Source organism: Scyliorhinus canicula, chromosome 15 (assembly GCF_902713615.1).
Source record: "Scyliorhinus canicula chromosome 15, sScyCan1.1, whole genome shotgun sequence".
Classification (NCBI taxonomy): Eukaryota; Metazoa; Chordata; class Chondrichthyes; order Carcharhiniformes; family Scyliorhinidae; genus Scyliorhinus; species Scyliorhinus canicula.
Window position 1 is genome coordinate 86,046,355 of NC_052160.1, and position 23,440 is coordinate 86,069,794.

Here is a 23,440-nt window from a genome sequence, read left to right on the forward strand (position 1 = left end):
TCAAAGGGTTTCTGGCGAATCCAGCTGGATGAATCGAGCAGAAATCTGTGTACATTCAACACGCCCTTTGGCAGATACTGCTACCACCGAATGCCATTCAGCATCATCTCCACGTCCGACGTTTTCCATCGAATAATGGAGCAGATGATGGAGGGAATCGACGGTGTCCAAGTATATGTCGACGAGGGCCAAATGCCCCTTCAGCCAGTCGAGCATTAAGTTCCTGGGGGATCACATCTCACACCTAGGGGTGCGTCCGGATGAGGACAAGATTGCAGCAATCACGTCCATGAAAACGCCTGAAGACAAGAAAGTGGTCCACCGGTTCCTAGGCATGGTGAATTTGCTCGGGAGGTTCATCCCGAATCTCGCCTCACACACCACAGCCCTCAGAGACCTGGTTCGCAAAACTACGGACTTCCAGTGGCTCCCCGCTCACGAGCTCGAGTGGAGGGAACTGAAGGCCAAGCTTTCCACCGCCCCAGTGTTAGCCTTTCTCGACCCGAACAAAGAGACTAAAATCTCCACTAATGCCAGTCAGTCTGGGATTGGAGCCGTGCTCTTGCAATGAGACGAGTCCTCGTCATGGAACCCGGTTGCGTATGCGCCACGGGCAATGACCCCCACAGAACAGCGCTACGCGCAAATTGAAAGAGTGTCTCGGCCTTCTGACCTGAGTCGTGAAGCTCCATGACTACGTATATGGACTTCCGCAGTTCACTGTTGAAACCGACCATCGTCCGCTTGTCAACATTATAAAAAAGGACTTGAATGACATGAGGCCTCGCCTTCAAAGCATTCTACTCAAGCTATGGAGGTATGACTTCCAACTCGTTTATACCCCTGGCACAGACCGTGTCGTTGCCGATGCCCTCTCCAGGTCTGTCACCACTCTGTGCGATCACGAAGGGTTCATCTGCCAAATCGATGCTCAAGTTCAACTCGCAGCCTCCCACTTGCCAGCATCGGATGCACGCCTCGTACAAATTCGCCACGAGGCAGTGGCTGACCCCCTTCTGCAGCGTGTGATGCGTTTAATGTCAGACAGGTGGCTCAAGGGCCAATGCCCACAATTTTACAATGTCCGTGACGACCTAGCGGCTGTTGACGGGGTGCTCCTGAAGTTGGATCGCATCGTGATCCCGCACAGCATGCGCCAGCTGGTCCTGGACCAAGGTGGGCATCGACCTATTCCACGCATTGGGCAGGGACTACGTCCTTATCATTGATGGCTTCTCCAACTACCCGGAGGTCATCAGATTGCACGATCTCACATCTTCGGCTGTTATTCGGGCGTGCAAGGAGACGTTCGCCCGGCATGGCATTCCGCTCACGGTAATGTCGGACAATGGCCCCTGTTTCACAAGCCAGGAATGGGCCAGCTTCGCCCGACACTACAACTTTGCACATATCACGTCCAGTCCCCTGTACCCTCAGTCCAATAACAAGGCGGAAAAGGGGTTTCATATAGTCAAGAGGCTGTTCTACAAGGCTGCCGATGCTGGCTCTGACTTCCATCTTGCTCTGTTAGCCTATCGCTCCGCCCCACTCTCCACTGGGCTGTCGCCTGCACAATTACTGATGAACCGCACCCTCAGGACGATGGTGCCATTGATTCTCACCCCCAACCTCGATCATGTCCCCATGCTCAACTGGATGCAGCTATTGACCCACCCTTGAGGCGGTCAACCAGAGTTCATCGCCCACCTCAGAGACTGAACTTATGAACTCTGCAAATAAGTGGACCTTCTGAGCTTTTTTTTCCTTCCTTGTTAAATTCGTTCTCCAGTGATTTGTAAATAGCATTGTTTTTTGTTCAAGTTCCTGCATATTAATCATCTGCACCAGGCACCTTCCTTTGTACATAGCCTTGTTTCCTACATTTAGATTTGTACATATGTCCTCGCACCTCACACTTAGTTAGGTACATTCTTCACACACCCACGCTATTTATTATCACATTTTCACATCAATATTTTTTTAAAAGGGGGGGGGGGTCATAATATACACCAGTATATCATGGTGCAAACACATACTGATGGACATACACTGGGACCAATCAACATGCACAAACACCGCAGCCAATCACCAGTTAGAATACACACACTATAAAGGCAGAGGGCACCACGGTTCCAGCTCATTCTGGGTGCTGCCTCTGAGTGTAACAAGAACTCTCCAGCCCAGCACAGACTCACACCACGTGCTGAGAGAATCAACTGGTTTGGACAGGTTTACGTCTCTAGTTTAAACTAGCATCGTTTAAACCCTCAGTTCTCGTATGTCGATTAGTTAATAGTTAGTTAATGAAATAGAGTTGAACCTTCCTCAGTGTTGGTGGTATATGTTCACCTCGTGCAAGCCTACACTATCCAACACTTCAAGAATGACTGCCCAACTGTATGTGATTTAATTCTTGTACCGAGGTCAAGCAAATAGACCCGTTTCTACAATCCAGGAATGCGTTAAAACTGTTCCTCTTGTTTTCAAAGTTGAATCTGAATGCGAACACAAATCTTAAATTTACTTTCAGGTTTGTAACATTTTGTATCAGGATTGAACAGAAATGTTTAAAGTATGAGACTTCCAAAGGACAATGGTCCCTTGATGATCTACGGAAAGTTTGGGGAAAAGCTACCCGTTTAATAAATAAAGACCAGACCAAATGGTCCCTGATTGTAATGAGCCAGTTCCGAAGGATAAATGAGAGCATAGCAGGTACCTACTATGATTGTGAAATAAAAAACACAAAGGAGCAATTACAGGCAGTTGGTGAAGAGCGAAAGAGAGAAAAACCCAAGCTCAAAAAGCTAGAAAATTTAGAGCAAGAAGTTGCGAGACTTAAACGTGAAGTCTATGAGTCGAATAATCGAAACATGAGTTATGATTAGGAAAAAGAGAGCTAGAGTTGTAAAATGCGAAGCTTAAAATGGAAGTATCAGGACTTCTGATTCAGAATAGGGAACTGAAAGGTCGGATACCGGAGGAACTTCTGACCTGGGGGAACGTCTGTTCAATGGGCCCTCAATGGGCAACTGAGGCCCATCCCCGAAAGAGTAGATTTCATCACAGAAGCCCAGCCTTTTCCTCTACCTCTGCCAGTTTGTGAGGTAATGCAGACTGCTCCGAAAGTAAGACATACCGTCCCAATGAGAAAGAAGTTAGCCGTAACCGAAAGCTCTTCCGCGGAAGCTTCACTTCATTCCGAAGTAAAAACAAATAAATAATAAGCATTCAAAAAAAGAAATCACCAAAAGCGGCCACAGAATCCGAGTTGTAACTGAGTTGGAATCCTCTGAATCCTAGCGTGACTCCGGTGAAGGGAAGGGCTTGAGCGATTCCGACATATTTTCAATCTCCACCCATTGGACAAAGTCAAAGTTTTGTCAGTAATGATTCCTAATGATAACGGACAGCTTTCTCGAGAGGTTAAAGAAGCACGAGGGGATGACGAACAACAGCTAGAAGAGGGAAGGGCTGTAGTTAAGCAATGGCTGTTCAAATATAACCTGCCAAAAACTGACTGGACAAAGGTTACCACTTGTATTCAAAAGAAGACAGAGGAAGTATCAGAATATGAAGAAAGGTTCTGGAAAGTATGGACAGAGCACTCAGGAATAGAATGGCTGAAGGGACAGGAGGTTTGGGACACAAGTACTCTTGGGCAGTTGAAGGTTGCCTTTATTGCTGGTTTGAGAACGGATTTGCCTAATGCATTAAAATTGGTGTTTCCTGAGTGGGACCGAGTATCAACAACAGAAGCGATATTAATAGATCGATGTATTCAAATTGACCAAGATATGGATTAAGATTCCTGCTTTCCAGACCAGGTTCCAGCCAAAGGATTTATCATTTCAGTCAACAAATAATGCTTTACCTAATTCAAATGCCCCACAGAAGCCGAAACCAGTACATGGAAACTGTCACAATTGCGGAAAGGAAGGGCATTGGACCAGGTCATGCCAGGTGGAACCACAGGGGTGTCGGACATGACGTTATGCACGGAGAACAGTGTAGAGAAGCAAACCGATCCCGCCCAGTGTCTTCACAAGGGCAACGTACAGGTCCGGCCCACTGTCACCCCCCAGAGAAATGTATTACAGAGAGCCCTATGGTGAAATGTATATGCCTCCATCTCCTCCCATCCCTTCTCCCATCACTACTCCTCTCCCCCATCCACCATCACCATACAGAGAGTCTGCATACAGGACCAAAGAGGAGCCTGGTCTAGTGGGTACATTCAAGAAATTATCACTGCAGCGTCAAGCTGCCAGCTATCAACAAGTTAGAAAAGTCTGCCCTCAGTCTCCCTAATCCTGCCTCTCTTCTGGGTCTGGATATTCTAGCCCAATTAAATTCTTCTTTAAACTTTGAAAATGGAAAAGTAACATGTTCAATTTGAACCTTCAGGAAGGGTCAGCTTTATGAACATCCAATTTGGGCCAAAGATAAGAATGATTGTGGCCACACGGTGTACACTGTAGCTATAAGAAAGGTTTTCCACAGGTATTCTCTTTCTATCTCACTCAATGATGGAAATCCAAGATGTTGTAACAAGATCTTGCTTCCTGGAACGAACAGCCACTTCGCTGGGGGTGGGGAGACTGCTTACCTGACAGGTGTGCCGCAGAATAGCATATTTTTCAAGATGCCAGCACAAACCCGAGGCCAAATTACCTCCTTCAAAACTCAGCAACATGGCGGCACAGTGGTTAGCACTACTGCCTCACAACGCCTGGGGTCTGGGTCCAATTCCAGCCTCGGGAAATTGTCTGTTTGGAGTTTGCACTTTTTCCCCTGTGTCTATGTGGTTTTCCTCCGGGTGCTCCCATTTCCTCCCATAGTCCAATTGTGCAGATTAAGAGTATTGACCATATTAAATTGCCCCAAAGTGTTCAAAGGTTAGGTGGTGGTACGGGTTTACATGGGAGTGGTGCTAGTTAGGGTGCTCTTTCAGAGGGTCGGTGCAGACTCAATGGGCCAAATGGTCTCCTTCTGCACTATTAGGATTCTATGATCTCACAAAGCCATTCCTCACATGTAGCCTTCAATCTTTCCTTAAATACGTTTATTTTCTCTTTCATCTCCATATCCTTTGTTCTCAACCATCTTTGGAAGTTACCTTTTCCACAATATAAAAATCCTTCATGTCTCAGGAAAAATAAACTTAACTTTAACTTATTCGTTTATGATCTTAGGGATTAATGCAGGTCCCCTGCTGATCAGCAACTCGGAAAATCTCCCCCCGATCTTACATTTTGAAGCTCATTAATTATGCATTGGTGAGCAGCTTCCTACGAATCAGAAGGTTTTTTCCACCCTGCTGTAACCTAAGGGGTCGGAGATCATGGCACCATTTATAAATGCCAGCTGAACGCACACAAATCTCTCAGCAGCCCAGCTACATGGATAACCAAGGCTGAGATGGCTCCAAGTAAATGAAAGGTATTGCCAAGACTCAGCAATGACTCTCTGGAGGCTCTTATTTGTGGTGTGCACCTACACCAGAATTCCCACTATCCCAGGGATGGGTCCAGGAGGTCCACCAACTTCACCGCACTAACCTGGGAGGTGGTTGCGAGGGAGGTCAGCTCTATGTGCAACCAACTGAGAAACAGCATCCAGTACAGTGATCACTTCTGCACTGCTAGGCTAAGTCATCATTCAGCTCACATCAAACACACTCTCAAAATGTCGTCATGCACTCAAAGCATCATTCAGCTCAGCGATCTCTCAAATTATCAGCAGTGGGGGTGGGAATATTAGCATTGAAAGTCTACTCACCAGCATCACATTCTGCACAAACTCCACCCTCATTCCTGACTGGGGAGAGCTCAGTACACACAGAAGGTGTGCAAGCTTCCTAACCTCTCCTCCTCACATCTCGTCACATCCCATCCCCTTGTCTTCATGGAGGCCAAGCTTGCTCACAACAGGGAGGAGAGATCCCAGACTGGAAGAAGGAATGTGGACTTCCAGGATCTCTCCAAATTCCAGGGGTGCGCTGCCGATTTAACAGGGAAGGGCAGAGATTGCTCCTGTGGGGAAGGCGAGATAGGCCTCTCCCAGAAGCCTGTGCAAACCAGCCCTGCATGAGTGGATCACATCCTGATATTCGCAGTTGTTGTATTCAGCCTGTTCATGAACTGACTCTATCTCTTCTCTCTTATAGGCAGCAGTAGGCCCAGATACACCAGCACATCCAACATAATCCCCAGCCTCAGGTCACCTCGAAGATGATGCTGAGGATCCATTTGAAGAAGACCTGTCACTGTGCTCACCTGATCCACACCAAAACTTCACACTTCATAGTTTCTCTCCCTCCATCACACCAACAATAACAACATATATACAGGAAATAGAGGCTGGGATATTCCAGCACCGCCAGCTGCCAGATTGTCCAGTCCTGCCGAATGCCAAGTGACTTCTGGCTGGATCACCAAACCTCCCGCGGCAACTCCTGTTATGGTGAGGCTGGAAAATCCCAGCTGTAGGCATTCTAGAAACTTCTCACTTATTAACAGAACAATGAATGGTGAGAGCAGTTTGCACTGGTTTAAACTGATATCTTTGTGTATTTTAATGCAGTTTAATCATCTCTTACCCCATCAGCCACTAGTCCTGTTCCACAAGGCACATCAAGGACCAGCGCATTCTCTCGATCTCCCAGATATACAGAGTCCACAGTCTCCACACCGAACCGGGGAGCCTGGTAATCCATCACACTCATGTGCTGTGAGTAGAAAGAGATTTCATTCATGCAACCTGGTCACTGAAGAGTTTTGTTCTGTATAGTTTGCATCTTAGAGCACAAAGTGAGAGTTGCTGATTCTAGAGCAGTGAAATCATTGAAGGTTGTTTTAATTTTCCAAAGTTCGCTGGGCGAGATTTTCAGTTTTTGAGAATAAGTGTTGACGCAGGAGTCATGGACTTTCGCGACAGCAACACTGGCGGCGACACTGGATTGATTCAGCAACTGTGGAGGGGCTACGTGGAACATAATTGGTTCCAATGAAAAACGTTGCAGGATTAGCCGGGTGCGTGATTGACACTCGGGAGGCTGACAAGCTGCAGCCACATATATATACTTCACTCCCCACACACACCATCCCTTCCAATAAGGTGGCACTGGTTATACTGGGGCTCACCCATACAGCCGATGGGTCGGCTGGTGCCAGAGGGTACCTAGCTGATGGCCTGGGGAGGCACCTATACCACCCATGGTCCTAAGTTCACAGCGGGCTGTTAGCGTCGTGTGCAGCTGCAGGGCTGCCTTTCCAGCTGCGGCAATGGTGTTACGTGTCTGTCCACCTCGATTCCACAGCCAAATGTCTAGCCACTGCCCACTACTCTCCCCAGCCCTGGCAGGAGCCCCCTGGCCAGCAGCACAACTGTAAGCAAACCATGGTGATGTTGGACACTTTCCGTACTCCTTCCCTCTCCCTCAGCAGCCACGACGCCAGCTTCACTATTTTTAAAAGCACAAGTCAACCACGCCATCGGGAATCTGGCCCATCAGAGGCGGAGCATCGTGGAGGCTCCAGAGAATACTAGGTTGGGCCGGCTAATGATATGCCAATGGTGTTTATTGTCCGAGTGTTGTGGACCGCATTGACACCGCTGTCGAGGTGACGGAGAATTGCGATTTGGCGTTCATTTTCTGCACTCGCTGCGATTTTGGTGTTGGACCCTATATTCAGCCCAAGTGTAATTCCCTATTTCAGCATTAGCCAATGGAGAATCCCCCCTCTAGATTCGGGAAAGGTTCCTGTTGATTGGAAAATAGCAAATGTAGTTCCTTTATTCAAAAAGGGAGAGAGACAGAAGGCAAGAAACTACAGGGCAGTTAGCTTAACACCTGTCATTAGGAAAATGTCAGCAGCTATTATTAAAGGCATTATATCAGGGCACTTAGATATGGTAATCAGGCAAAATCAACATGGTTTTCTGAAAGGGAAACAATGGGCGGGATTCTCCGAGCCTCCGCACCGAAATTGCGTTCAGCGTGGGGGCGGAGAATAGAGCATCAGACCCGTGATCAGGTCCAACGCCTTCCCGCGATTCTCCGTGGACTGGAGAATCGCCACCAATCGCACGATTGCACGGTCGACGGGGCGCCGGTTGGGGCCATTGAAAGAGGCCCCCGTGGCGATTCACCACCGGCAGCTGCCCGCGTTCCCGCTGGCGTGGCTCTAACATGGTTCCACCGGCGGGAACTCGGATTAGCGGCTGTGGACCCAGTCCACGGCCGCCCTGATGGTGGCGGGGGATCCATTGCCGGGGGGGGGGGGGGGGGGGGGGGGGCCTCCAGGACGGCCAGGGTTCTGATCGGGGGCCACCGATTGGCAGGCGAGCGCAATTTGATTGAGGGGCTATAATGTTGGGGTCCGCCATGTAGCTCGGGCCGCTGCAATAGGCGGCCGCCGTGAGCATGCGAGGACCCACGGCCGAGACTGCAGGGCCCTGTATCGGCAGCCGGAGCTTTGTGGAGCACTCCAGGGCCCTTCTAACCCCCTTCAAAATGGAGAATCACTGTGGAGTTTCTCCAGGAAAGTCCAGAGTGATTCACGTCTATTTTCTCGCAGGCGTGGGGACATAGTCCCATTTTCAGAGAATTCCACCCAATGTTTCACCAATTTACTGAAGTTCTTTGAAGAAATAACATGTGTTCTGGGTAAAGGGGAACTTGTGGATGGACTGTAATTAGATTTCCAGAAGCCATTTGATAAGGTGCCACATGTAAGGTTATTACGGAAAATAAAAGCTCATGGTGTAGGAGGTAATATGTTGGCAAGCATTGAAGATTGTAGAGCTAATAAGAAACAAAGAATAGGCATCAATGTGTCATATTCTGGTTGCTGGCAAGATGTAACAAGTGGGTGCAGCAGGTATCAGTGCAGGGCGACAACCTTTTACAATTTATATAAATTTTTTAAAATAAATGTAATTCCTTTTTTTTCCAGTTAAGGGGCAATTTAACATGGCCAATTCACCTACCCTGCACCTCTGTTTGGGTTGTGGGGGTGAGACCCACACAGACAAGGGGAGACTGTGCAAACTCCAGACGGACAGTGACCCGGGGATGCCATCCAACCCGCACAATTTATCTAAATGACATGGTTTAAAGATATGGTGCGGGATTGTCCGAGTCTCCGTGCCACAATCGCACTCGGCGCAGGGGTGGAGAATGAGCATTCATGCCGAAATTCAGCACGACGTCGCTCCTGCGATTCTCCGGTCACTAGACAATCGCCACCAATCGCACGTGCGCGGTCGACGAGGCGCCGGTCGGGGGTCATTGAAAGAGGCCCCCGCGGTGATTCTCTGTCGGCAGCTGGCTGAGTTCTCGCTGGCATGGTTCGAACATGGTTCCACCTGGCGGGTACTCAGAGTGGCAGCTACGGGCTGAGTCCACGGCCACCCTGGTGGGGGGCGGCGCAATTAGGGGCCATCGATCGACGGGCACATGTGATCTCAGGGGGTGGGCTCTCTTGTGGGGGCTGGTCCGCTGTGTAGGTCTGCCATGTTGCACGGACCCCCGGTCGGAAGTGCAGGGTCCCCTATCGGCAGCCGGAGCTGCGCGGAACATTCCGGCGCCATGCTGGACCCCTACAGGTAAGTGAATCGCTGGGCAGGCGGCCTGTTGGCGCCAGTGTGAAACGCTCCAGTGTTTACGCCAGGGTTAACACTTTGCCGCCGTTTTGGAGAATCCCTCCCATGGTTGCTAAATTTGCTGATGACACAAAGGCAGGTAGGAAAGAAAGATCTGACGGAGACGTAAGGAGGCTACAAAGGGACACAGATAGGTTAAGTGAGTGGACAAAAATCTGACAAATGGAATATAACGTAGGGAAAAGAATGCAAGAGAACCTCATTATTTAAATGGTGAGAGAATGAGGAGCTCTGAGGTGCCACGGGATCAGGGTGTCCTAGTGCATGCATCACAAAAAGTAAGGGCAGCAAGTAATTAAGAACGCTTTTAAATTGTTTATTCAAGGAATATAAAAGTAGGGAGGTTTAGCTTCAGTTGTACAGGGCATTGAGGAGTCACATCTGGAGTACTGTCTGCAGTATCGGTCTCCTCATTTAAGGAAAGGTGTAAACACTTTAGAAATTGTTCAGAGAAGGTTGACGAGAATATTACCTCAATGGGTGGGTTGTCTTCTGAGGAAAGATTGGACAGGTTTGGTTTATATCTGCTGATGTTTAGAACGGTAAGAGCTGACTCAATGAAAACATAAATGATTCTGAGAGGTATTGACAGGGTGGATGTGGGAGAATTTAGAACCAGAGGTCACTGTTTAAAGATAATGGGTTGTCTATTTCAGCCAGAGACAAGGGAGAAATGTTTTCTGCCAGAGCGCTGCGAGGCTCTGAAACTCTCTTCCTCAAAAGGCAGTGGAAGCAGAGAGTCTGTGGGTGGAATTTGTCAGAATAATAGCAGTATCAGCTTCACTCAGAAGTCCGATGGAGGCAGTTTTCCCGACAAGACTTTGCCACAATTTTCCATTTTATTGAATGGGGGCTTGTTTTGCGCCGTCATTGGGAGGGGCAGGGCCTAAACACAGCAGCAAGCCGGGCTTCACCGAAATCAGACGCCATTTTTAAAGGGCACCAAGAACTCAAAGTGTCCAAACTGCCGTGGACATTAGGATAGCCCCAATCTGATTGAGGGCACCCCCCTCCCACCCTCGAACATAAATCACTGGCATGAATCTCCCCTCCACACTACCCCTGAACATAGATCGCCTGCATTAGAATATCAGGGACCTCCCAATGGATCACTCTATAGGCCTTGCCCCATAGGCCCAACCCCCTAAGAACCACACCCTTACTGGACCTGCCCCCTTCAGGCTCCTCCCCTAGCTGTACCACCCTGATAGTGTGAGGTTGGAAACGCCATGGTGCAGTTCAAGGGCACTGCCCTGCTATGTCCCCGATCTCTCGGGCTACAATAACCCCCCCCCAGCCTGTGGTTCCCTGTTTTCTCCCTTCCTCCCTTGTTAAATTGTGGGGTGACTTGCTATCTTTCAATGTTCAGGAACTATTGCAGAATCTATGGAATGATCACCAATGCAGTCAGAATTTCCATAGCTACCCCTTTCAATACTCTACAGTGGCTAGAAGAGCAGGTCAGTGGCTGGAAATTCTGCAGAGAGCATCTCAGATCCTGATTCCCCCAAAGCCTGTCCACCAGCACGGCCCAAATCAGGAGTGTGATGGAATATTCTCCACTTTCCTGGATAGGTGCAGCCCGAACCACATACAATAAGCTCAACACCATCTAGGACAAAGCAGCCCACCTGATTGGCACCCCTTCCACAAACATTTACTCCCTCCACCACTGACAAACAGAGACAACAGTCTGTACAATCTACAAGATGTGCTGCAGCAATGTCTGAAAGTTCTTTTGAAAGTACTTACCAAACCTGTGACCTCTAAAACCTAGAAGGACAAGGACAACAGAAACATGGAAACACCACGACCTGGAAACTGCTCTCCAAGCCGCTCACCATCCTGATTTGGAAATACATTTAGGGCAGAACGGTGGCACAGTGGTAGGGACCCGGGTTTGATTCCTGCCTCGCGTGACTGTGTGGCGTTTGTACATTCTCCCTGTTTCTGCGTGGGTTTCCTCGGGTGCTCTGGTTTCCTCCCACAGTCGAATGATGTGCAGGTTAGGTGGATTGGCCATGCTAAACTGCCCTCTAGTGTCTGAATGTTAGGTGGTGTTACTGGGATATGGTGGGGATATGGCCCTAGGTAGGGTGCTCTTTTAGAGGTTCAGTGCAGACTTGATGGGATCAATGGCCTCCAACACTGTGAGGAGTCTATAATATATTGCAGTTCCTTTGGTGTCACTGGGTCAAACTCCTTGAACTCCCTCTCTAACAGGGTTGTGGTTGTACCGACACCACATGGACTGTGGCAGTAAAAGAAGAAAGCTTAGTAACACCTTCTCAAGGACAATTAGGGATGGGCAAGAATCTATGGCCTAGCTGAGGAAGCCCACGTCCCATGAATGAAAGTAAACAGCATTTGATGGAGAAAAAACTCTTCTCGTTCCTCTGGGTGATGCTTCCCCAAATACAACAAGAATTTTTTTTCTAGTGTCCATCTGATGTAAAATGATTAATGCAGTTCGGAAAGATATGGTGGAGTATCATGTAAGAGTACCTTTAAGAAATGGGTGTTTATGAATGGGTGCATACATAAATATCGGTAGTTAGAGTACCTTGAAGAAATGGGTCTTTATTACTGCTGTGATGTCAAAGAGGAAGTGGAGCTGGGCTGTATGCCAGCTTTTTACCTTTGTTTTAGGCTGATGCTGCAGGGTGTGTTTTTGTTTAATTTTCAGAGCTGGATAGCTGCAGTCATAGCCAGAAGGTGTATTAGAGTCTCGCTCTGTAATCTAAACACTTTAAATTGATCCTGGTGATTTAAAACAAATAACAGTCGTGACTTTAACCTGATGTGCTTCTGGTAAAAGGTGTTTTTAAGTCTTATGGATGTTGAAAGGAAAGCTTAAAGGATTACTTAGTGTTTTATTTTTTTGGCTGTTGTATTTGAATTGGTTGAGAAGATGTTCACTGTATGTTTCAAAAAGGATAACTTGAGTTCATAGAATAAACATTGTTTTGTTTTAAAAACTACTTTTCCATTTCTGCTGTACCATACCTGTAGAGTGGATTGTGTGCTCCCCATACCACAATCTATGAAAAGTTGTGGGTCAGGTGAACTCCATGATACAGTTTGGGGGTTCTCTAAACCCTGGGCCATAACAAACTGGGGGCTCGAGGGGGATAAAAGTCTATCTATTGGATTGGCTTTGTGAACTTAAAGACAGTGAGGGGTGAGCATATTGTGGTTGCTTTTCAGGTGTGGTATTTTAGTTTAATTAGGGAGTGTGTTGTGAATGATGGCTCTTTCAGAGGCTCTGAAGTTTTTGGGGGTGGAGACGGTCACATGCAGTACCTTACGGACAGAGACTAAAAGCAGACTGTTAGATTTGGCAAAAACATTGCAATAAACGTGACCTGACAAAAATGTGAAAAGGTGATGCCAAGTGAGAGTACCTTTAAGAAATGCATGTGTAAGCAATGTACCTTTAAGAAATAGCACAGCTCATATTACTGAAGTGATGTCAGAGGGTGGGGAGAGCTTAGCTCACTTCTGCTTTTAGTTTCAGATTGAGAGAGAAGATCTGAAAAGTGTCTGGCTGGTTAGCTGTGAGCTGTTTGAAAGGAGAAAGCCAGTTTTTGAGGAAAAGAGCTTGGGTGTATCTGGATCTGCTGTGATCTCCTCCATGAAATCTCAGAATCATTTGGGTGATTTAAATTCATAATAGTAATGTATTTTACCTGATGTGTTTCTGTTTAAAGGTGTTAAGTCTTTTGGAGGTTGGAAGGAATATTCTGAGGGATTATTTAGTGTTGTATTATTTTTAGGGTTATCTTTGAAGTTAGGGGTGTTAAGTGATCCAATGTTTATTTGAAAGTTTAAGTTGAATTCAATGAATAAACATTGTTTTGTGTTTAAAAACCGACGTGTCCATAATTGCAAAACCACACTGTGTGCTTCCAAAGCAACAATCCATTAAAGGAGGAGGTTGGTTGGACTCAATGATACATTTCGGGATTCTGAAAATGCCTCTCCCCATAACAGTGAGGTAATTATGGTGGTGGCTAGGCATTTAAAGTTACCTGAGATACAGTTTGACTCATTGGAAATGGCAAAAAATTAAGTTAAAAATTAAACAAATGGAACATGAGAAAGAAAGAAAGCAGCTTGAATATGAAAAAGAGAGGGAGAAAAAAGAAAGGGAGAGAGAAAGAGAGAAGGAAGAGAGAGAGAAGAAAGGAAAACAGAATAAATAGCCCCAGCAGAAAAAAAAGAAAGAGAAAGGGAGATACAGATCAGGAAAAAAGATAAAGAGAGAGAGTTTGAACTTCAGAAAATGGCCATGAAACATGACAGTCAATTAAAATTGACAGACATAAAGGGAAATGTAAAGTGATGAGGATAGTGAGAAAGAGCTTCATAGTCGAAGGCTTGGTGGGAATCTATTTAAATATGTCCAAGCATTGCTAAGGTTTGATGAGAAGAAGGTAGAAGCCTTTTTCGTTTCATTTGAGAAGGTAGCTAAACAAATGAAATGGCCAAGAACATGTGGGTATTACTGATTCAAACAAAGCTGGTACGTAGGGCTAGTGATGTGTTTGCATCATGTCTGGAGGAGGTATCTGGGGCATATGAGGAGGTGACAAAATCCATCTTAGGTGCATATGAACTAGTGTCTGAAGCCTCCAGACAAAGGTTTCGAAATTTAAAGAAAGAATTTGGTCAAACATACATGGAGTTTGAAAGGATCAAGCAGAGTAATTTTGATAGGTGGATAAGGGCTTTGAAAATAGACCAAACGTATGAAGCTCTCAAAGAAATTATACTTTTGGAGGAATTGAAAAATTCAATTCCTGATGTCGTGAGAACTCATGTGGAAGAGCAGAGGGTTAAAACTGCAAGGTTAGCAGCAGAAATGGCAGATGATTATGAATTAGTTCATAAATCAAAATTTGGTTTCCGACATCAGTTTCAGCCTGTGAGGGATAGAAATTGGGAACATGAGAAATACTCAGGTGGTAAAGGTAAAGGTGATCTGATGGGCGATAATAAGGAGAGTGTACCTCAGATTAAAAACGAAATCCAGGAGGATGGAAAAGAAATGAAAAACTTCAAATGTTTTCACTGTAATAAACTGGGCCATGTAAAGTCACAGTGTTGGTGGTTGAAGAAAAGCACTGGGAAGGCTGATGTGGTAAAACAGGATAAGACATGGTTTGTTAAAGTGGTAAAGGAAATCGCAAGTGAAGCGAAAAAGGTGCAAAAGATTGTACAGCCTGATCAAGAGGCGATCAATAAGAAGGTGCCAGTTCTCTTTGAAGAATTTACTAATGTGGGTAAAGTTTACTCATGTGTATCAGGAGAAGCAGGTAAAGAAGTCACAATTTTAAGAGATATGGGAGCTAGTCAATTTTTAATGGTAAGAGATGAGTATTTATGTAGTTTGGGAAGAATGTTGGCAGAATAGGTGGTGATATGTGGAATTCAGGGTGAGAGGAGTAGTGTTCCATTATATAAGGTAAGGTTGGAAAGTCCAGTGAAGAGTGGTGAAGTGTTAGTAGGAGTAATAGAGAAACTATCTTGTCCAGGAATATAGTTTATCTTGGGTAATGATATAGCTGGATCGCAGGTGGGAGTGATGCCTACTGTGGTGAATAAGCCAGTGGAAAATCAGACAGCTGAAGTGTTGAAGGACGAATGTCTTGGGATATTTCTGGATTGTGTGGTAACAAGGTTGCAAAGTCACAGGTGAAGACAAGAGGAGAAATCAAACAGTGAAGATGAAGTTGATATGCAATTATCAGAAACGATTTTTGATCAGATGATTGAAAAAGAACAAGAACAGCTGGAGGACGAGGCAGATATTTTTAGTTCAGGAAAATTGGCGGAGTTGCAACAGAAAGGTATAGAAACAAAACGGATGTGTCAGAAAACGTACACGGAAGAGGAATCTGCGTGTATACCCGCGTGTTATTACCGTAAAAGTAATGTTTTAATGCGAAAATGGAGACTTTTACACATGCAGACAGATGAAAAGTGGGCAGATATTCATCAAGTAGTATTGCCGGTAGGGTATAGAAAGGAGCTGTTGCCAGTTGTGCATGAGGTACCAGTGGAAGGTCATTTGGGAATAAGGAAAACTCAAGCTAAAATCCAGAAATATTTTTATTGGCCTGGACTACATAGAGATGTAGTTAAATTTTGTCGATCATGTCACACATGTCAAGTGATAGGGAAACCTCAAGCAGTGATAAAACCAACGCCCTTAATACCCATTCCAGCATTTGAGGAACATTTTACAAGGGTCCTAATTGATTGTGTAGGACCGCTTCCTGAAACAAAAAGTGTAATCAATATCTTTTGACTATAATGGATGTGTCTTCTAAGTTTCCAGAGACCATTCCAGTATTCAATATTACAGCTAAAAAGATTGTGAAGGAGTTGCTTAAATTCTTTACTAGAAATGGATTACCCACAGAAATACAACCGGATCAAGGATCGAATTGTACCTCAATGTTATTCAAAGAAGTTATGGATAGCTTAGGAATCAAACAATTTAAATCAACTGCATACCATCCAGAATCACAGGGGGCATTAGAAAGGTGGCAACAGACATTAAAGACAATGTTGAGGGCTTATTGTCAAGATTATCCAGAGGTTTGGAATAAATTAATTCCATTTCTACTGTTTGCAATTAGGGATGCACCTATGAATCAACCAAATTTAGTCCTTTTGAACTAATTTTTGATCATGAGTTACGAGGACCACTTAAATTGATTAAGGAAAAATTGGTGAGTGAGAAATCGGAAATTACATTATTGGATTAAATGTCAAATTTCAGGGAACAATTAAATAGAGCAGGTGAATTGGCTAGACAACATTTATAAGTTGCACAAAATGTGATGAAACGGGTAGCGGACAAGAAATCCAAAGTTCGTTGTTTTGCCAGTGGAGATAAAGTTTTAACAATGTTACCAGTGGTAGGTAGGCCTTTAAAAGCTAGGTTTTGTGGACCTTATCAGTTTGAAAGGAAATTAAGTGAGGTGCATTATGTGGTTAAAAACACCAGATAGATGGAAGACTCACCGAGTGTGTCATGTGTATATGCTTAAAAGGTACTTTGAAAGGGAAGGAGAGCAAAAGGAGGAGGTTTTAATGATTCTCATTCAAAGTGATGAACCAAATCCAGATGACTGTGAATTTGACATACCTCAAATTAAATTGTAAAATCAGGATGTGCTTAAAAATTGGGATAAATTGTTGCGTTTCCTTCCAGAGGAAAAACGAACTGACCTGAAAGAGTGATTGATATCAGATGGGCACGTTTGTGGAGATAAATTGGGAAGTACTAAAATGGCTATACATGATGTTGATGTGGGAAATGCTGTTCCAAGCAAACAACATCCGTACAGACGTAACCCTTGAAAATTGGCACAGGTTAACAAAGAGATTGAATGAAAATGAATGAAAATTGCTTATTGTCACAAGTAGGCTTCAATGAAGTTACTGTGAAAAGCCCCTAGTCGCCACATTCCAGCGCCTGTTCGGGGAGGCTGGTATGGGAATTGAACCGTGCTGCTGGCCTGCCTTGGTCAGCTTTAAAAGCCAGCGATTTTGCCAAGTGTGCTAAACCAGCCCCTGCTGAGATTGAGAGTATACTTAAAAATGGCACAATTGAAGTGTGTTGCAGCCAATGGAGCTCACCCATAGTGCTGGTACCTAAACCAGACGGTACCCATTGGTTGTGTGTGGACTATAGAAAGGTTAATGCAGTCACAAGAACGGGACTGTTATCCTTTCCCACATTCGGAAGATTGCATTGAGAAAGTGGGACAATTAGTTCTTATTTCCAAACTGGATTTACTTAAACATTACCTTTATCCGAAAGAGCGAAGGAGATTTCAGCTTTTGTAACTCCAGATGATATATACCAATTCAAAGTTATGCCATTGGGCATGAAAATCGCCCCAGCCACATTTCAACGTAACTAACAAAGTTGATTCAGGATTTCCCAATTGTGCGGTACACATCGACGATCTGGTAATTTTCACCCAGACTTGGAAAGAACATGTGAAACATCTAATGGAGTTATTTTATCGACTTCAGGAGGCGGGTTTGGTGGTAGACCTAGCCAAAATTGAATTTGAAAAGCCCAAGTCACTTTCCTTGAGGCGTTTTCGATACCCTCGAGTCAAAGGGACATAGTGCGATTTCCTGGCATGAGTGGATTTGATCGAAAATGGACGTGCTGAAGAAACATCGAAAATTTCAGTGGACAGCGGAGTGTCAGCAGGCATTTGACTGCCTGAAAGCTGTGATAACCAATACTCCTGTGTTGGAGAATTACAAGGGACTCTGTGATCAGGTTGAACTAAAGTATCTGACTTTAAAGAGAAATGCTGACGTGCAGAGGAATGGATGGATCATGCAGAGGCCTTCGTGTTCAAAGAGACTGTCAATTGAGAAGGATTTCAGTTGAACGAAGACAAACTCAAAGAAAAATGGACTATATTATTATACCTGTGTGCGTGTGTTGGTTTTTGAAACGAAAAAGTATATTTACTGTGTGCATTTCTTAAAGTGAAAAGGTGAAAAATGAAACCATCTTGAAGTTGATGGGTTTTTTTTTCTTGGGGGGAGGTGTCATGTGAGAGTACCTTTAAGAAATGGTTATTTGCAAATGGATGTGTATATAAATATCTGTAGTGAGAGTAGCTTTATGAAATGGGTGTTTATTACTGCAGTGATGTCAGAGAGGGGCTGGGCTCTCCATCTCTATTTTACTTTTGTTTTAGGCTGTTTGCTGCATGGTGTGGTTTAGTTTTCTTTTCAGAGCTGGGTAGCTGCAGTCACAGCCAGTATTAGGGTCTCTCTCTGTAATTTAAAGACTGTAAGTCGATCCTGGTGATTTAAAACTAATAACAGTAGTGACTTTAACCTGATGTGCTTCTGGTAAAAGGTGTTTTACGTCTTATGGATGTTAAAAGGAAATCGTAAAGGATTACCTGGTGTTGTATTTTTTTGGGGGTTATATTTGAATTGATGGTTGCTAAGATGTTCGCTGTATGTATTAAAAAGGTTAACTGGAGTTTATAGTATAAACATTGTTTGTTACAAAAAATACTTTTCCATTTCTGCTTTACCATCCCTGTAGAGTGGGCTGTGTGCTCCCCACTCCACAATCTATCAAAATTTGTGGGTCAGGTGAACTCCATGATCCACTCTGAACCCTGGTCTATAACAGGAGGAACCAAACAGAGTAACCTATGGTAACAACTGCCACAACAGGTGTGAGGAGCAATTCTTTCCCCAGTAGTCAGCTACTGATGGTAAAATGAGAGCGGGAATGTCCTACCTGTTCATAATCCTGAGCCCAAGAGTCATAAAAATTAACTTGTTCTTCCACTTCCATTTTGCCGTATAAAGTGATTAGGTTCTTGGTGGCTGCAGCCACGTCAATTCTAGAATTTTCCATCTGTGGAACAAAGAATACGAGGCAGTAAATTGAGGGTTGGAATCAAACATCCCATCAAAATTCCTGTCATTCTCAATGGAAAGAATTGGAATGAGTCGGGAGCATCCAGCCTGTGCAAAATGTTTCAGCATTGATTCAGAATGCATTTGGAATCAGAACATTACCTTGAGATCTGATATTAATGATAACTTGACTGCGCCAAAGAGAATATTCACATTGCTGTGGCAGTCCCCACCTGCTGCCTACACTCATAGACCCTCAGTGTGAACTCCCACAATGTCCATACATTCAACACCCAGTGAGAAAAGGAAGACACAAGGCATACGATGGCGTTCTGACTGATCATTAATTGAGATCTGACCACACCAGTGAAACTGCTATGCCATCTACAGTGATATTGATGAATACAGGGAGTGTGATTCTCTGATCTTGAGGCTAATTGATTGCGTAGGAACGCTTCCTGAAACAAAAAGTGTAATCGGTAGGCTCCGATCGCGGGCCAGGCCATACCGGAGGTCCCTCCCAGGGTCGTAACCCCCTCCCCCAACCAGGCCACCCCCGGATGCATGCATGCCGAGGTCCCGCCGGGTAAGACCAGATGAGAATGGAGCCGGCAAGACTCGGACTTTTTTGCGTGGCCGCCCAGCCCATCCCAGGTGAAGAATCGCTGGGAGGGGGTGATGACCGGCGCGGCGCTGACTGCGCCGGCGCCGATTCTCTGCTCTCCGGAGAATCAGCGGACCGGCATCAGGGCGGCGTCACACGAGTCACGCCCGTCCCGGTGATTCTCCGACCTGGCCTGGGTTGACAGAATCCCACCCAGGGTTTTCAAAGTGTAGGTCGTGACCCGGCGGGTGGGTCGCTGGAGGGTGTAAGAATGGTCGTGGAGCTATGGGTCGCGATGTTCCCGCCACTGTCTGGGTTAGCTTTGCAATGGATGGAATTTGTATTCTTTGTATAGGGATCTCGTACCCTCCTGCACTTCATTTCTGATAGAGCAAGCATTACTTCTGCCAACATCTGCCTGCCAGATAACATGGGATTCTGGTGTTGACACCATTTCCAAACACAATGTTGGATCTGCACTTTTCTCCTGAAAGCACGATTCTAGAGTATTACAATGCAAGGCTGTTCCAACAACGGATGCTACAGCCCTCACAGCTAATCTGCTGTTTATAATAATTCTCATACTAAGCACATTCTAATTTTTAAGCAACTTTCAATGTTAAGCGGTGGCTAAATTTAGGGGAATGGGCAAGAAATCTGTTCAAAGTCACTGACTTTTCAACAAGTAACTGCAGGTTTAATTGACTATTCCTCCATGAGGAACATGGGGAAAATGTAAAGGGAACAATCCCAGCCGTATCCTCTCCGCTTAACTAAATTCCCACATCCCTGGACATTAGGTAAGGCGGAAGAGCGCACAGTGTTTTGTAAAATATTGCCTTTTTGGGGCGGGTAAAATGGAAACGGAACAACGCAGAAAACACAGTCTGCAGTTTTATGAGTCTTGAGAAGAGCTTTGGGGCATGGAAAGAAATGTCAATGAAGCGTGAACAGCTAACTGGTCAGAACAGAAAGGTTCAACGCTGAAAATCACGATTGAAAAGTGCAGATCGAAAGAAAAAAAACCATTAACTTGTTACCAAGAAAAAACACCGAAATCCACGTTAAAATGGCATCTGAGCACATTTTAAAGTCCCAGGGAACAAAAGACGCAAATCTGCTTCTGCGCATACGCAGGAAACTGCAGCCGCGCATGCGCAATTGAAAAAAGACATTTTGGGCACAGGTCATTCTGCGCAAGCCATGCATGCGCAATCGGAAGAAGATCAAACACTGTTTGAAGATGGATCTGCGCATACGCAAGCCACGCATATGCAGTTCAACAAAAAGAACGCACAGTTTGAAGATGGATCTACGTATGCGCAAGGCGCGCATGCGCAGTTTACGAAAAAGCACACAGTAAAGGAAACCAATTTGCGGATGCGCAAACAAATCCTACGCTTTGCGTCACGAGCGTCATGACATCAGAAGACTCAGACCACACCCACTTAAAGGGGAAATGCCCAAAAATCACAAGCAAGACTCTTAAAGGCACAAAACCAAAATATTCAACCTCAAAAGGCACAACATTGCCTGAACTTCGACCAGCAGTTGAAAGTAACTTTTGCAGCACCCTGGAACAAGAAATTTACACCACCCAACGTGAAGAACACAATGACAAATCTGAAACCAAAGAAGATGATTTGTTCATGAACATGAAGAGGTAAAATCTGAAACAAATAAAGATGATTTGTTTATCGAACAATACTACTCAGACATGGCTGAGTTATTTGGCTATGATCATAAAAACATCAGCAACATGGTTCAAAAGCTCAACACGACTCTACTCATGGTAGATGAATCCAATACCATGATGCAATGGCAGATCATCGATACATTGGATGACAGCAACCTGTCAAATACCAAAGAAGAATACAATGCCACACAGCGAGAGACTCCGTTGAGAGAGCACAGATCGACTCCACAGAGAAAACACTGCATGATTCCACAGAGAGAGCGCTGAAAGACTCCACACAGAGAGCGATGCAAGCCTCCACAGACAGCTCGTTGACAGACTCCAAAATGGAAGCAACTAAAGACTCCATTGTGAAATTCATGTATGAACAAAACCATGAAGGTCTACCCACTGTATCTGAGCAACCATTCACGACAAGTTGACACTTGATTCAATAGCAGGCAGCCCCTGCCTGCACATGGTTCTGCTCCCAACACACTGGCCATTTCTGAGACCTGGCCATGGGGAAATAAAAAGCCGACCAGTGTGACGCCTGTTGTGGGTTTTGTTTTGAGAATTGGTCACTGTTGACAGATTGATCCCACACAGGAATGTTTGCTGCGATGATGTATCACAAAAATGTTTCATACTGTTGAAATGTACTTTTAAAAATTTAGTGATTACACCCCCTAGCCCCCACAAAACAAAGCCTGTTTTAGTCTTACAAATAATTGAGAGATGTAAACATGGTGGACAGTCCAGCCAGCAAGGGGAAATCCCAACAGATTGTCAATGTTTCCACACCTACTGCTGTTGTTACTTCGTGTTACAACCTGTATAAAATCCCACAGAACAAAGAATTAAAGTATTACATGAAGCTGCAGAGCAAACCCTGACATTTCTGATCTCAGAGCAATCCCTTCTTAGAAACGTGAGCAGTGCCGGATGGAACAATCATTTTCTTTTATTGCTTTCCAAGTTCCAAATGCTTTCTGCTCACTGCACCTTCTCTCTCTCTGGCCAAGCTGCAAAATGTGTTCCAAAACATTATGTTTACAATCAAAAATCGCAATTAATCGCCATCGCGGAATAAATACAAGACACAAATAAAGTTCAAGGTGAGTTGGCAGGTGAAACAAAAGACAAAATGCTGGAAAGTCTCAGCAGGCTTACCTGTCACGTTAAAGGTAAGAGAATGTGGCGCGGGTCCTGACGTTCAGCCGGTTGGCAAATGTGGATCCAGACAAAAAAAGTTTGAAAAACGCTGCTGATTCACCTGGAGCAGTAGTTCCCAACCCTTTATATGTTAAGGCACACCTTCATACCACAAAAATAATTGAGGCACGCCTTCTATTTAACCTACTAAGCTGCTCTCTTTAAAAAGCTTGTTAGCATGAAAACCTAAAAACATGTCAAGCAACAATTTATAACAATTTCCATTAGTTTAAGAAGTTTACAACGAAAGCCTTTGTGATGGAGATCACACTGTCCGCAGAATTTGGTTTAGAATAAAGACAGGTTTAAGCAACAGAAATTAATACATCAAGTATTTTAATTCAAAGTGGAATAAAACCACTTCAGCAGAAAGATCTTTCAAAAGTCACGACCAGATTCAAAACCTTTAGCTGATCCCCAGGATCATTAAGCCAACCCAGACAAATGCAGGATAAGAACGACCCTTGAATTGACAGCCCGAAAAATCTTCCTGCAGTTAGAACCACAAGCGAGAACATGGGAAGGTATATTGAAGATAGCAAGTCCAATCAATTAAGAAAACTTCCTTCCCAGCTGCATAACTTTTGACACTTAAGATAATGCTATTTAGAATAGTGGCTACCTGAGCATCTACATATCTAAGAATTTTGACACATTGAAAATAGACAGAAGTAGAGGTGTGCTTCTAACAACCCCTTGTCAGACCATATATCTCAGACACCTGACATTCAAGCAGACACTGAGATCATTAAATCCCATCTTGTTGATAAGCCACAATCCTGGCCATTTGGCTATAGGAAATTGCCCAGTAGGGGAAAGACACAGAAAAGGCCATAAACAGAATAGAAAGA

At 44.9% G+C, this 23,440-nt stretch overlaps 1 protein-coding gene across 1 annotated transcript in view; it reads right to left on the minus strand.

Moving 5' to 3' along the window:
* Positions 1-22,680, minus strand: part of LOC119978869 (methyltransferase-like protein 27) — a 61,089-nt gene extending 38,409 nt beyond the window's left edge. Inside the window, exons 1-3 of the mRNA XM_038820777.1 lie at positions 22,548-22,680; positions 18,974-19,093; positions 6,602-6,730 (exon numbers count right to left, since the gene is read on the minus strand). Of these exons, the coding sequence (XP_038676705.1) occupies positions 6,602-6,730; positions 18,974-19,093 (249 nt within the window). The 5' untranslated portion in view covers positions 22,548-22,680. The remainder of the gene's footprint in view (positions 1-6,601; positions 6,731-18,973; positions 19,094-22,547) is intronic.
* Between the last annotated feature and the right edge of the window lie 760 nt (positions 22,681-23,440).